Here is a 12943-nt window from a genome sequence, read left to right as displayed (position 1 = left end):
AAAACAAAAGAATAGATGGTGCTCCCTAAATAAGATCTCCCACTGTACCTAACCACTTTGTAACCCTGAAAACAATAAAACAATAATCAGTTAAGAGGTAATTACTGAGCTGAATGAAAAGGGATTCGTCATAAGTGGTATTTTCAACGTGGGAAAAGTAGGAGCTTGGAGGCCACAATAACCCTGCTTACCTCAGATAGATGCAGACCCGATTTGAGACCTACATAGAGTATGTTTTCTTAGTAACAAGAATTTCTTACTCCACCTCACATTTTTCAAAGGGAAAAAAAAATCTGTTCTCATATCCAGAGAATGCTGTTGTCTGTGTTCATTGTGTTTTATTTTTGTATGACCTGATGAACTCTAGATTGGACTTTGTCCTTTGTGTCTAAGAACCTGAAGTTTGTAATGTTGACTCATACACTGCAGACAGATGCAGAATGCAATAATTTGGTTTGCGTTAAAATAAGCCAAGAAGTGACAAGATCTCTACCCAGTCTCTACTGTGAGGAAAACATGTAAATTCAGGCCTTTGATGCTTTATTTTCATCTTGACTCTCCTCTCAGAGAGAAGTTGTAGTTTGATTTTTTTTTTTAGTTGCTTATTGTGGAAACAGAGGCCCTCACCTCCCAGACAGTTAACTCTGAAAGAATCTGAAGGTCCTTTTGTTAGGTCTATTGTCTCTCTGCACAGAGGTTGTTACCTATAAATTTCTATTCACAATTAATATCTAGGAGGCAAAGCCCTTGATCTCTTTGTTCAGTCACATGAGTGGGTCTAAAATGTGGAATCTTTTTGAAAATGCTATCTAAAGCATCTCTGTGAAACATGTCATGATATTTTTACTTCTTGGAGTCTGCTGAGCTCTGTGCAAAATCACTCTGCTGAGTTGTGGACAAAAGGACAAAAGAGCATCAGTCACTCCGTCAGTGACTGCGAACCTGGAACGCGTGTGGCTGGCACGTTTTCCCCAGCATCCTAATACCCCTGAAGTATGCCCCAGGCATCCCAGCATCCTAATACCCCTGAAGTATGCCCCAGGCATCACATTGTCCAGTCCCCTGGAAAAGAGCAGGAGACTCGTTCCAGCTTCAGAAATAGGGGTTGCTTGGGCTCAGTCTTGTGAGGGAAGAATCCTTGTCTTCTCTTCTGTTAGTTTTGTGCCTGTACTCTTAACTCAGAGAAATGAGAAACTAGTCTCCCTGAGTTTCTCCCCACCTCCTGGTTGTAACTGATGAGACGAGAAATGAGTTTTTATGAGAGATGAGCGCCCTTAAGGGGGTGACTAGAACTTGCCACCTAAGAGGCCTCTATGACTCTCCACAGATAATTCAAGGCTCAACATTTAAGGAATAAAATCCAATAAATTACACTGTATAACTATAAAATTATCAATAATTAGAAATTATAAATAAAAGGAAGTTAAGATTATTGCTCTTTCCCCAGGTCACATGACTTCTCCTTGTAGAGATCTGAGCATTTTTCACTGTGCAATAAAATGCTCCATCTGTACAATTCCCTCTTCTGAAAAGTTTTTAGGTATCCTGCTGAAGTATTTTTCCTCTTTCCTAGCAACCATTCCTTCTCTTGGAATATACAGAATATAAAAAATACTTTCGGTGAGGATTTTTAAAAAGAGAAAATTCCAGAAAACATACTCTGTAGACGATTAGAGAATGCTATCATTTTAGTTCTTATCTTCCCTTGTTAGTGTATAATGAAAGGATGTTCCCTAGAAATATATTGACCTTTTAGATTAAAACTAACTATTGTATTCTTTTAAGCATTTGGTCTCCCGGCTATGTCCATTCAGTCAACAGCCAAAAGCTTAGGAGGCAACAGAGAAAGACAAGTGAATTTTCACTGTCCTACCTCGCCTGATTTTGTCCCAATGCTGGCACAGCTGCATTATCTGTTAGAATTTTCTGCCGTGATGAGAGTTCCATATCTGTACTATCCAATCTGGTAGTCCCTAGCAACATGTGGTTACAGAGCACTTGAAATGTGTGTAATGCAAATGAGAAACTGAATTTGTAAATTTTATTTAATTTAAACTAATTTGAATGTAAATAGCTGCACATGGTCAGGGGCTCCCATAGTGAACAGCGTAAGCCTAGACACAACTCTGTCTCTGGCCCTTACAGCATCTAAACCATTCCAGTCACTTGAACAATGGAAAATCTACTGTGAATGACTTTTTTAACTTTACATTAAATATAAGAATTTTGTATTAAAAATTTGTTGCCCATTAAACATAAGAGGTGGAGAAGGCAATGGCACCCCATTCCAGTACTCTTGCCTGGAAAATCCCATGGACGGAGGAGCCTGGTGGCCACAGTCCATGGGGTCACTAGGAGTTGGACAGGACTAAGTGACTTCACTTTCACTTTTCACTTTTATGCATTGGAGAGGGAAATGGCAATCCACTCCAGTGTTCTTGCCTGGAGAATCCCAGGGATGGGGGAGCCTGGTGGCTGCCATCTATGGGGTCGCAAGGGTCGGACACGACTGAAGTGACTTAGTAGCAGCAGCAAACATAAGAGGTAGAAGATATAAGCAGATATTTATATATGAAACAAAAGATTGATTGGAGATAATAAAATATTGAGATTTAGACTTGAGATAAAAGAATGGTACTTTTAATTTTTACATGTTTTAAGCATCTGTCATTGAAACAAATTTAGCTAAAATCTCAAATTGAGACCAAGAAGACAGGAAAACAATATTTTTCCAAAAGTTTCTACTCTATGGCAAAGGCAATGAATTTGAGGTTTATGATTATAACAAAAGTCACAAAAAACTTTATTCTTTTTCTAGAAACAGCATTTCTAGAGCTTATCTAGAGTCTCCCTGTTTCTTTCTCCCTCTTTGAGTGAGACCTTGAGAAGATTCTCTTGCAGCCCTTTCCTGTTCCTATAAGAGAGAGACAAGACAATAGAGACAAAGCAAATCACACAACTGAAGGGAGAATATGTGGATTCACATGAGAGGCCACCTCGGACCAGCCACCTAAAACTCCCCAGGGCCTCAGGTTTCCTCTTTTACTCCCTATGATAACCTACAATTTTGAGTTCCCAGACAGATCTGAAATTATATGATATCTGTTCACCACTCAGATATCATATCTGATATCCTAAATCTTATCTTGCCTAGATTGTGTTAGGAATATAAACAAGTTGGTGGTTCAAATGCTAAGAAAATACAAAAGAACAAAGATATGATCTGGAGCATTTAATGTGTATGCTGCGGCTAAGTCGCTTCAGTCGTGTCCGACTCTGCACGACCCCATAGACGGCAGCCCCCCAGGCTCCCCCGTCCCTGGGATTCTCCAGGCAAGAACACTGGAGTGGGTTGCCATTTCCTTCTCCAATGCATGAAAGTGAAAGTGAAGTCGCTCAGTCGTGTCTGACTCTTAGCAACCCCATGGACTGCAGCCTACCAGGCTCCTCCATCCATGGAATTTTCCAGGCAAGAGTACTGGAGTGGGGTGCCATTGTCTTCTCCATTAATGTGTATAGACTATGTATAAAAAAGTTATCCACTCATCATTAGTAACACCTGTGCTGCTTATCTCTTGGGAATCCTTGGACAATGAAAGCCTCTGAAGGCTGTAAAGCACTCGACAGATGTGGGTGGAATATCCTGAGAGTGTGGTCGGGCTTGCTCCCTTCTGACTCCCTTAGAGCCTTGATGACTTACTGGTGCCGGGACCCTCTAAGTACAGCAAAGTGCATACATCCTTTTCCTTGTAGATCTGGTTTCATATTAGGCCTTCTTGTCAACGTTGAGCAAACCTGCCTTTGGGCATGATACTCCCCAACTAGACAAAGACCCATTTGTGACACGAATGATACTCAGTGTTAATGCCATGCTGAAATGCCATGGTGCCCAGCTCAGCTTCCATCATGTTTTCTGCAATTGGTGGGCTGAACACATAGTCATTAATCCTGTAAAATACTGTCAAAATCATTTACCTAGTTAAGTCCTCTAAAGGAAGAACTGCAGCTGAATACACCCGAGTGCTCACAAGAAAATTTCGATTATAAGTAAATGTCCACAGATGTCAAGATTGCATTTTCAAAATTCATGAAGATTGTATAGACCCACATTATAGCCCAGCCTTTAGTCACCTTCATACCTAGCTTGTCAGAGAAACGTTGCTGAGCTCTGTTATTTGTGTCTTTCTTATGGAGGACTGTATCTCAGGACTTGGTATCACTCCTTCCCTTACAACTCTCAATCTCCCTTGAAACTATGACTTTCAAGGTGTGCAATTACCCAGGTAGAAAATAATATGTTTTCTCATCTCAAAATATTTCTGCTTGTAGTCACTTTAGGTTTCAGAAAGGTTGACTACAAGACCTTAAAAATCTTAACTGTATGTACATTTTTATAAAGTCTATAAGCATGAAAGAAATCATAAAGTAAGGAAAAATATGAAGCTGTTTTTCTTAAGAAAGTGTGTATACTGAATGCTGCCTGCTTTAGAAGTTGGGTGAATCTTAAGTAAACCCTTAATGATTTGGGTTTAGACAGTGCACATGTCCTAAAATATGTATTTGTGATCCTACATCAGCCATTAATTTGAAAACTGTTAAAGGCCTTAACGACCTTTCTTTAATATTTCCAATAAACAAGAGCCCAACTCAGCATGGAGCATTTCTGTCTAGTACTATTTTATTACAGTAATAACTTCATGGCAATGATTCATTCAGTGCTTTATTGGCAACAAAGAGAGTAATTGTAGTAAATATCTTTTGTGATATGGTAATTTGCACACCGAGCATCTTTGATTCTGTGTAGTGGTATGAAAGCCGCCAACTGCTTCAGTCATTCTCCATTTAATAAAAATCAACTTTCCCTGGCTTCCTGTGGTTTTCCAGATGGTGGAGAAGGGTCAAGAACGCCATTTTCACCCATAGGTGATAAGAAATGGCTGGCTGCTCCTCCATGGATTTTTATTTCAGTGTGTGTGCTTGCAGCAGTGAATCATAGAGCAGAAAATCGGAAAGCGTTTTGTGAAGGTACCTATTAGTGAGTGTCCTACTGTGACTGTAATTAATTCAGTGGTTCCTTCCCTTTAAAGGTGACCAGATAACCCAGAGACAGTTTGCTTTCTCAGATAAAGGCTTTTCATTTTTCTTTTAACTTTTTATGCTCTCTCAAATCAGCTTTGCTTTCTTCCTCCTTTCAGTGCTGTGTACCTGAACCTAAGACGATTACATGGTCTGAAAGCTTTGAACATCAGTGCTGTGATCAGCCAGTAAAGCAGTCCAATTTCCACTTTGTTCAAACAGTGCTTTCCTGTCTTGTCTGGAAAAGTGTCTGCCAATTCATTTTTCTCCTCTTATCAGCAAAACACATATATACTGGACTAACGTGGCTTAATATAAAACACAGGGAAAATCCCTGAACAATCAGGAGACCAGTTAGAAAAAACTGGCCAGGTGTGGCTTTCACCCCAAAGCACACACTTTCATTTCTCATCAAATGAAGAAGCAAATCAACGAAGCACTGATTTTATAGATGTCAGTCATGGCAACTTATTAGGCTTTGATAATGGTCTTTTTAAGAAAGAGAATATTTATCATCAGCTCAGCTTCTTAGGAATCATTTTCTTCCCCTGAATAGTTCAACCTCCAGATCTGGTTTATTAGGGTTGGAAAATAGTGACTAATATTAGAGAAATTCTTGGCAAAGTTGTAGGAACCCGAGCTTTAAGCTCTTCCAGGGCGCTCTGACCAAGTGTGGCACAGGAGAGCTTTCCTATCTATCGTAGCAGGGTATTTAATATCCCAAAATGCAATATACACTGCATCCAGGCTTTGGTTACTTAGTTTTTCATGGAGAAGCAACAGTTTTTATTTTCTTTAGAGATGAAGCAGGAGTGAACGTGGGAGCAAGGAGAGGAAAATATCGTTGTCACTCTGTTCTCAGTACTTGAAATTCTGTTTCAAAATCGTAAAAGACTTGCAAGTGATGCAAAGCATAGGCCACTTCATTTTGGCCTCTGGTTTGGTTTGTTTTGCACCCCTCCCCTTGTTGGAGGTTGGGGTAGAAGCGACGTAGGGAGGAGGCAGGAAAGAGGCCGTGAACACAGGTTCCCATATTGTGACGTGGCAGCGTTACCCACCACGGCCACTGGAGTGCATCCCACTGGAAACCTGCTGTGTTCCAACGCTGCTGACCAGAACAGACAAAACTCCACCTTCCTGGTAAGGGCACGCGCCGTGCCACGTGGAGACAAACACTGGTGACACCAGTCACTGACTCTGCAACCTTAGTTTCCCTCTTCCCCTATCTGAAACTGTATTAGAAAAGTACCTATATCATAGTGTTACAGTGATACGCAAAACGTTTAATACTTCCAGTCATAACAGTGTGTGGCATCAAACAAATACTCAAAAATGTTAGTTATTATTTTTTCTATCCCTGCCCTCAAAGCATTTGTTAATAGACAGAAGCTTATGTCATATGAAACTGTGTGATTCATAGTGTATGTTCAGTGGAATTTAGGTAAAGAGGATAATATAATTAGCTATCAAAACTGGCACTGGGACTAGCTTTACCATAATCTGGTATTTTTGTGCCTCCCTCATGAACTCTTCTAGGCCATCCCTTCCCACCCCATCCCCCAACCCCTCAAAAAAGTACAGATATCCTTTTGAAGCTCTTCTCCAAATGGGACAAGGTATTTCACTCTGTGTTATCAGAGCCCAGGTTCCTTACTTTACTGAACATTGAAAAAATGACCTGCTCCACAGAACTCTTATGGAAAAACAGGCTAAATGTTGGGACTTACCTGGTGGTCCAGTGGTTAAGAATATGTCTTGCAATGCAGGGGACACAGGTTCAGTCCCGGGTCAGAGAACTAAGTTCCCACATGCTATGGAGTAATTAAGCCTGCGTGCCACAACCGCTGAGTCTGTGCCCTCCGGAGGCCGTGTGCCACACCTAGAGCATCTGTGCACCCCAGTGAAAGCTCCTACAGGGCCCCGTGAAGACCCCACGCACCACAACTAAGATGCAATGCAGCCAAATAAATAAATATCACCCCCTCAATGTTTTAAAAAGGCAAACGCTAAAGTAAAGTGGATGCATGGGGACTGAGGGCTCTAGGCCTGTTTTCCTAGTAGTTGGTTTTGATTTGCTTATAACTTGAAACAGTTAACATAAGGATGAGGACATTGCTAGGAAGACAATCCAGTGGAAAAAACTGGGGGTGGGGGACGTGCCATGAAAAGTTATACAGCCTAGAAAATAAGATTTCCTCGTATCTAATCTTCATCTCAGAGCAAAGTATACCAAGCATCAGGGCCCCATTTCAGTTCACACGTGTGCCTGCCACACCTTTGAGATACAGAAGGAAGCTGCAGCTGCATTAGAGACACGTTGGTCCTTGGGTACTAGTGTGCTAGAAGCCTAGAGAACAATGCACTGCTCTCAGGTCCCCGCTGACAGAAGGCCTGGCACCTAGCCTCCCTTATAATCTCAGTTCTCCAGCCTATACACTGTGAGTAAAGACGCCTTTTTTAATGTATGACAAGGTTTGTCTTGGGACAGACGAAATAGTGCATATGTGCAAATTTTTTTAAAACTACAAAATGCTACACAGTTGTATGGTAGTATCATGCAGAATTTAAAGTCTAAAAGGGAAAATAGAACAGAATCAAAAATGAAAGTTAACAGGAGCCTAAGAATATAAATAAAGAAGCAATGAAGTTGACTGTATATGGAAAACAATATTTATGTATATGATGGCAAATATTGACTTCAGTGAAGGCCACACTAGGGAAGAAGGGTTAGCTTCTATTTAAACTTAATTTTTTTTAAAAATCACATTTACACCTATTACTGTAAAAATTTAAGGATGTGATTTATTCAAGAAATGTTGAATTCAAGGATTGTTTTAAAGGTATTAATATGCAAACATTTTAGTGGAACATGATCTGTTTTGAATTGTAAAGGGTATTATTCGATATAGCCTAACAGATATGTAAGAACATACACACATTTTCAGTTATTTATGACCACTAGGGAGGCAAAATGTCTTACCTCACCCGCGTGTTGAGCCGCGCCAGCATTTTTGCGGGGCGGGGCGGGGCGGGGTGGCGCACTGGGCCTTTGCTGCTGCACACGGGCTTTCTCCAGCTGTGAGCAGGGGCCGCTCTTCAGCGGTGCGAGGGCTTCTCACTGTGGTGGCCTCTTGTTTACAGAGCGCTGGCTCCAGGCGCGGGCTCCATGGTTGGGGCACAGGGTTTACTTGCCCTGTGGAACGTGGGATCTTCCCAGACCATTGGCGGGCGGATTCTTAACCACTCTCCAGGGAAGTCCCCATACCAGCATATTAGGTCACAACTGTATTCGTTGTCCTGTCTGCAGAATATTGTCTCAGCATTGTATTTATCCATAACACATGCTTTAACCAGAAGATTCTTTGTGGTATTAGTAATATTTGGGACAGCACTTGGCACAAAGCAGGCCCTTAGAAAGTTATCAATAAACACCTGCTCAGACACCTGCGGTCCTCATGACCCTGCAGGTAGGTAATGCAGGAGGTATTACTCTGTGATCAGTGGATTCCATTACTTTAAGGAGTCGGTGATTGTCTATAACAATATTTGTACGTGTGCATTCTAATAGTGAGCCCGTAGATTTCATTCGATGCTCAAAGGCTTAAGAACCAGTTGTCATAAAGAGAATAAGTGGTATGTAATTGAGTTAAATCCCAGGTACTTTCTAACAGGAAATGCTTCTTGTCCTAGGTGTTAAAGTTTGAACCCGGCCATTTCAAGAGGAGGGGCAGAGCAAAGCACATGGCTCTCGTTGACATCCAGTTGGATCATCATGAGCGGTGCGATTGTATCTGCAGCTCAAGACCACCTCGATAAGAGAATGTGCATGTACCTTCATTAAACACGAAAGAACCTTTATTTTAAGGAGGGTGTGGTAAGAGACCCCTTTCCCACCAGCAACCGAACTTGCTATTAGCCTGAAAAGCAATGAATACAAGTGGTTGCTGACTTTCAACCTAGCTTTGTTAGTGCCATGACAAGTAGAAAGGCGTATCATCAACCTCTATATCCAAGAATATAGGATTGCATTTAATAATAGTGTCTGAAAATATTGCCATTTCCTTCTCCAGGGGAATCCTCCCAACCCTCGGATCGAATCCGGGTCTCCTGCATCACAGGCAGACGCTTTACCCTATAAGCCACCTGAGTCTGTCATATATATATATATATATATATATATATATAATGTGTCATCTCCATGTCTCTGTGTAAATAGACCAAATGATTTACTCAGTATATATAACCAGGTACACCAGAGCTTACATATGGTTTAATTATTTAGACTCTTAAAATCTGATAAAATAAGGGACATAGTAAATACATTAAACATGTCTTTGGAAGATTAATTTGTTTATTTTTAAGTTTTGAATCACAAAACAATTTTGGATCTTGCTCTTTTAAAGAAAGCACCTTTTATATTAAAAATCCAATAAATTAGCATTTCTTGTGCATACATCTTAATTATCAAAAGAGGGAAATATGGTTTCTGGGAAAAGATACATTCCTAGCCGTTTGTCTCATGAGATGTACTACATACTTACCTATATAGGCAATAATTACCTGTCTCCAAGAGCATGTCATCATAATATAGGTGCTTTAGAAATAAAGCCCTTAAGTCTTCTCTTAGTGTATCTTGCCGAGGCATGCAAACTCATTAACACCTGTCTTCAAAAAATTCTCACAAGGTTTATTATTATTACCCTATGACAGAAAATGTATAAGCTGAAGCAGAATTTTGAATTGTTTTTTCTCAAAACCTCTCCACAAAAGTAACTCCTTTGGAGAATGTCATGGGAACTCTGTATGAGCCTTTCAAAATAATGCTCACTGAAAAGTTTGAGGAGTTGAAAGTAAAAAAATGTGAACATTGAAATATTAACATAACTGGGAGTGGGATGGAATATTTGATTGGGATCCATATTTAATAATGACTCATACTCTCCAGATTATGCATATCTTGCTTTTGTGTTCCTATCTTTTCCATATCTCTTCCTATCTCTTCCACACACACATATATACATATATATATATATATATGTTTATGAGTCATTATTAAATGAGACAATGTATATATATATACAATGGTATTTTATATTTGGCAAGCCATCATGGATTACTTATAGCCCAGAAGCTTTTGTGCATTAAAGCAACCCAATTTCATTGACGTAAATTCCTAACTGTGTAGTCACCGTTCAATTCAGTTGAATTCCTGTTTCTGAACCAAGTGCAAGGAGACCTGGGTCTCTGGTTCTTTCCAAATCTATGGCACTTGTTCTAAGAAGCCTCACTGCAAATTGTGAGAGCACAAAGTTGGCCCTGCTCTACCCTAGGAAATGGTTTTTGCATTGGTAGTTATTATTGGTAGTTAGAGTAATTTTTCCTCCTTGGCTCCTTAATGTCTGTTAAGGCCTTGGGGACTGACTGCAGGCATAGGAAGTGATTCATCATTCTCCAAAACAAGACTCTAAGAGAGCAATACTGAAATCAAGATAGCTCTGAAGCCGCTCAGAGAGAAGGACATTTTTCTTCTCATCTTGAAAGAAAAAAGTTTCTTCCCTGGTTTCTTCCCTAAGTCCAGGGCCCTAATGAACACAGACAAGTCGAATGAGGGAGTGTAACTGGGGCTCATTAAGTCTCAGTGTCAGATGAGCAGACTATATATATTTGGATTTCTGAGCATGATGCTTTTAGGACCAAGTTCTCAAGTATCTTTAGGAGCTCATTTCTGCTCAGCTCTTTGAAAGGTCAATGCTTATTGAAGATATTCCTTCAAAATGTCCCTGAAAGTGTCCTGTGTTTTTACCTCAAAAGATGACTGGTAAAAATAAATACTCTATTGTTGAGTTGTCCAAAATCCAGAGCACAGTCAGAAAGAGCACAGCCAGACCCTTTAATAATCAGTAACCATTCTTCCCCTGAAAGCCTCTTGCAAGCTTCCTGTGAAAACATAGGATTCCTGGACCAAAACCAAAATTTGAGTTATATCACTCTAACTTGTTCAACTGTTAAGTATGAAAAATTAGAGTGTTCTACCCAATTTTCAGTAAACCTTCCAAGCTGCATTAACCAGGATGGTTTTCAGTTAAAGCCCTATCTCGACTTTTTATTTATTAGCTGCCATGTAAGCATGCAGTCTCACTCACTCCTTTTTTTTCTTTCCTGAGTGTTTTATTAAAAGTTCTCCCTTGGTTATCTGTTATCTACTGCACTTCCAACATGTAGCCAATAAATCTGCTTCATTGCCATCAAAGGAATAAAAAGCTCACCGTACAAATTACATTTCAAAACAAATCCTAATAAATCCTCATTTCTGTGTGGCTCACTCACCTGGAATAATGCCTTCTGTTCAATATGTTATAGGGCAGAGCACTTTCATAAGTAGAATTTTTTCTGGGTTTTTTTTTTTTTGGTCATATTGGTAACATGCAGCTTTTTCCTTTCATAGTGTTTTCTGTAACAAATGTAATTTGTCTCTTATCTTCATGAAAAATAAATGTTGCTTACAAACAAAGCTACTCCCATTATTTAGTACTCCACTGCAGTTTTAAAAGGTGCACAATGATACAGACTTACTTCCCCAAATAGGTGCAGCTGTCTGACAAGGTTGGGGGCGTTCTACGGGCCTGGTTTTAGAACATTGTTCCCTGAAAACAGGCTTTTACCCTGTCGCTTCTGGAAGCCATCGGAAACCGGAAATGGAGTGGGACTTGAGTTGTGTTGTTTTTTTTTGCTGCTCTTGGTGCTTCTTTGTTTGATTGTTTGTTTCCCTGCAGGCTTTTAGTAGAAGATATCCTCCTCTGACATTCTTTGCTTTGGAGAGTCCACAAGCTCTCTCCTTTTGGGCCTGAAATCAATAACATTATGTTCACCCTCACAGCTTCACCCATCTAGATGAACACCACAGCTGGTGGGTCAGTGTAAACCAGATTTTTTTTTTTTTTGCAATATGAGTTTATTTCATTATTTAGAACCAATGCCCTCGACAGAATGCCTAAACCTGCAAGATACTTTAAAACGATCCCAAATATTTCAAAATACTAGATTTGAAGATCATATATAGTTTTCCCTCATAGCATGAGTGCTTTCAGTAAATTACAAACCAAAGCATGTAAAATTATGTGAAGGCAGATGATCAATCTGGTAGCATTTGTAAGGATTCCTGGGAAGTGATCTGTAGGAGCTGGGGGCTTTTCCTCCCAGCAGGTGGAGGCTGAAAGTGTCTTAGTGCATCAGAGAGAAAGCTAGAAGGCCTTGGATCTAGTGACAAATCTGACACTTTCTGGACCTGCGTAGGGGCTACTCTCCTACAGAGCTTGGAGTGTGCCTTGTTGATGGGGGAGGCAGAGAGACAAAGCCTAAAGAGAGCTCATCTTGCTGTAAGAACTTTTGCTTTTGCTTGTAGCCTTGGTCTTCACCATCCCACTGAAGACAGGATGGCAACTGCACAGTGTTGGGTGAGACTCTGCCACTTTATTTAGTTCAGTAGTGTTGGGTTTTGGGGAAAAGGGAGCAGAGACATGTATTTTGTGGCAAGAATCAATTTTACCACTGGAAATATCAGCTAACATGGAGTCAAAGTATGGGGAAAAAATGGGACAAGTATAAGTAGAGTAGTTTATTTATATAACTTGGATTTTTATGACAAAAATAGTACTAGTCATAGATATATAAGCAGTATTTTAATGCAGATACATCAAGAATGTTATTTTATTTCCTGAAATGCACACGTGCCCAGTTTTCTATTAAGAGTAACTCAATAGATACCCGAATTGTTCATATTCTCCTAGGGTCCTCTGGTAGAACATTATGTTCATAGATTAGTATTCATGCCTGAAATCCTAGGAAATACAATTTTGTTTATTGATAG

At 40.0% G+C, this 12943-nt stretch overlaps 1 protein-coding gene across 2 annotated transcripts in view; it reads left to right on the top strand.

The window, feature by feature from the left end:
* The window catches only part of PDGFD (platelet derived growth factor D), a 282712-nt gene extending 271125 nt beyond the window's left edge, over window positions 1-11587 (top strand). For both annotated transcript variants that reach the window (XM_025267026.3, XM_025267024.3), the window contains exon 7: window positions 8767-11587. In XM_025267026.3, the coding sequence (XP_025122811.1) occupies window positions 8767-8892 (126 nt within the window). In that variant the 3' untranslated portion in view covers window positions 8893-11587. The remainder of the gene's footprint in view (window positions 1-8766) is intronic.
* Window positions 11588-12943: the final 1356 nt, after the last annotated feature.

The sequence above is a fragment of the Bubalus bubalis genome, chromosome 16, assembly GCF_019923935.1.
Source record: "Bubalus bubalis isolate 160015118507 breed Murrah chromosome 16, NDDB_SH_1, whole genome shotgun sequence".
NCBI lineage: Eukaryota > Metazoa > Chordata > Mammalia > Artiodactyla > Bovidae > Bubalus > Bubalus bubalis.
This window is presented reverse-complemented; position numbering and strand designations above follow the sequence as displayed.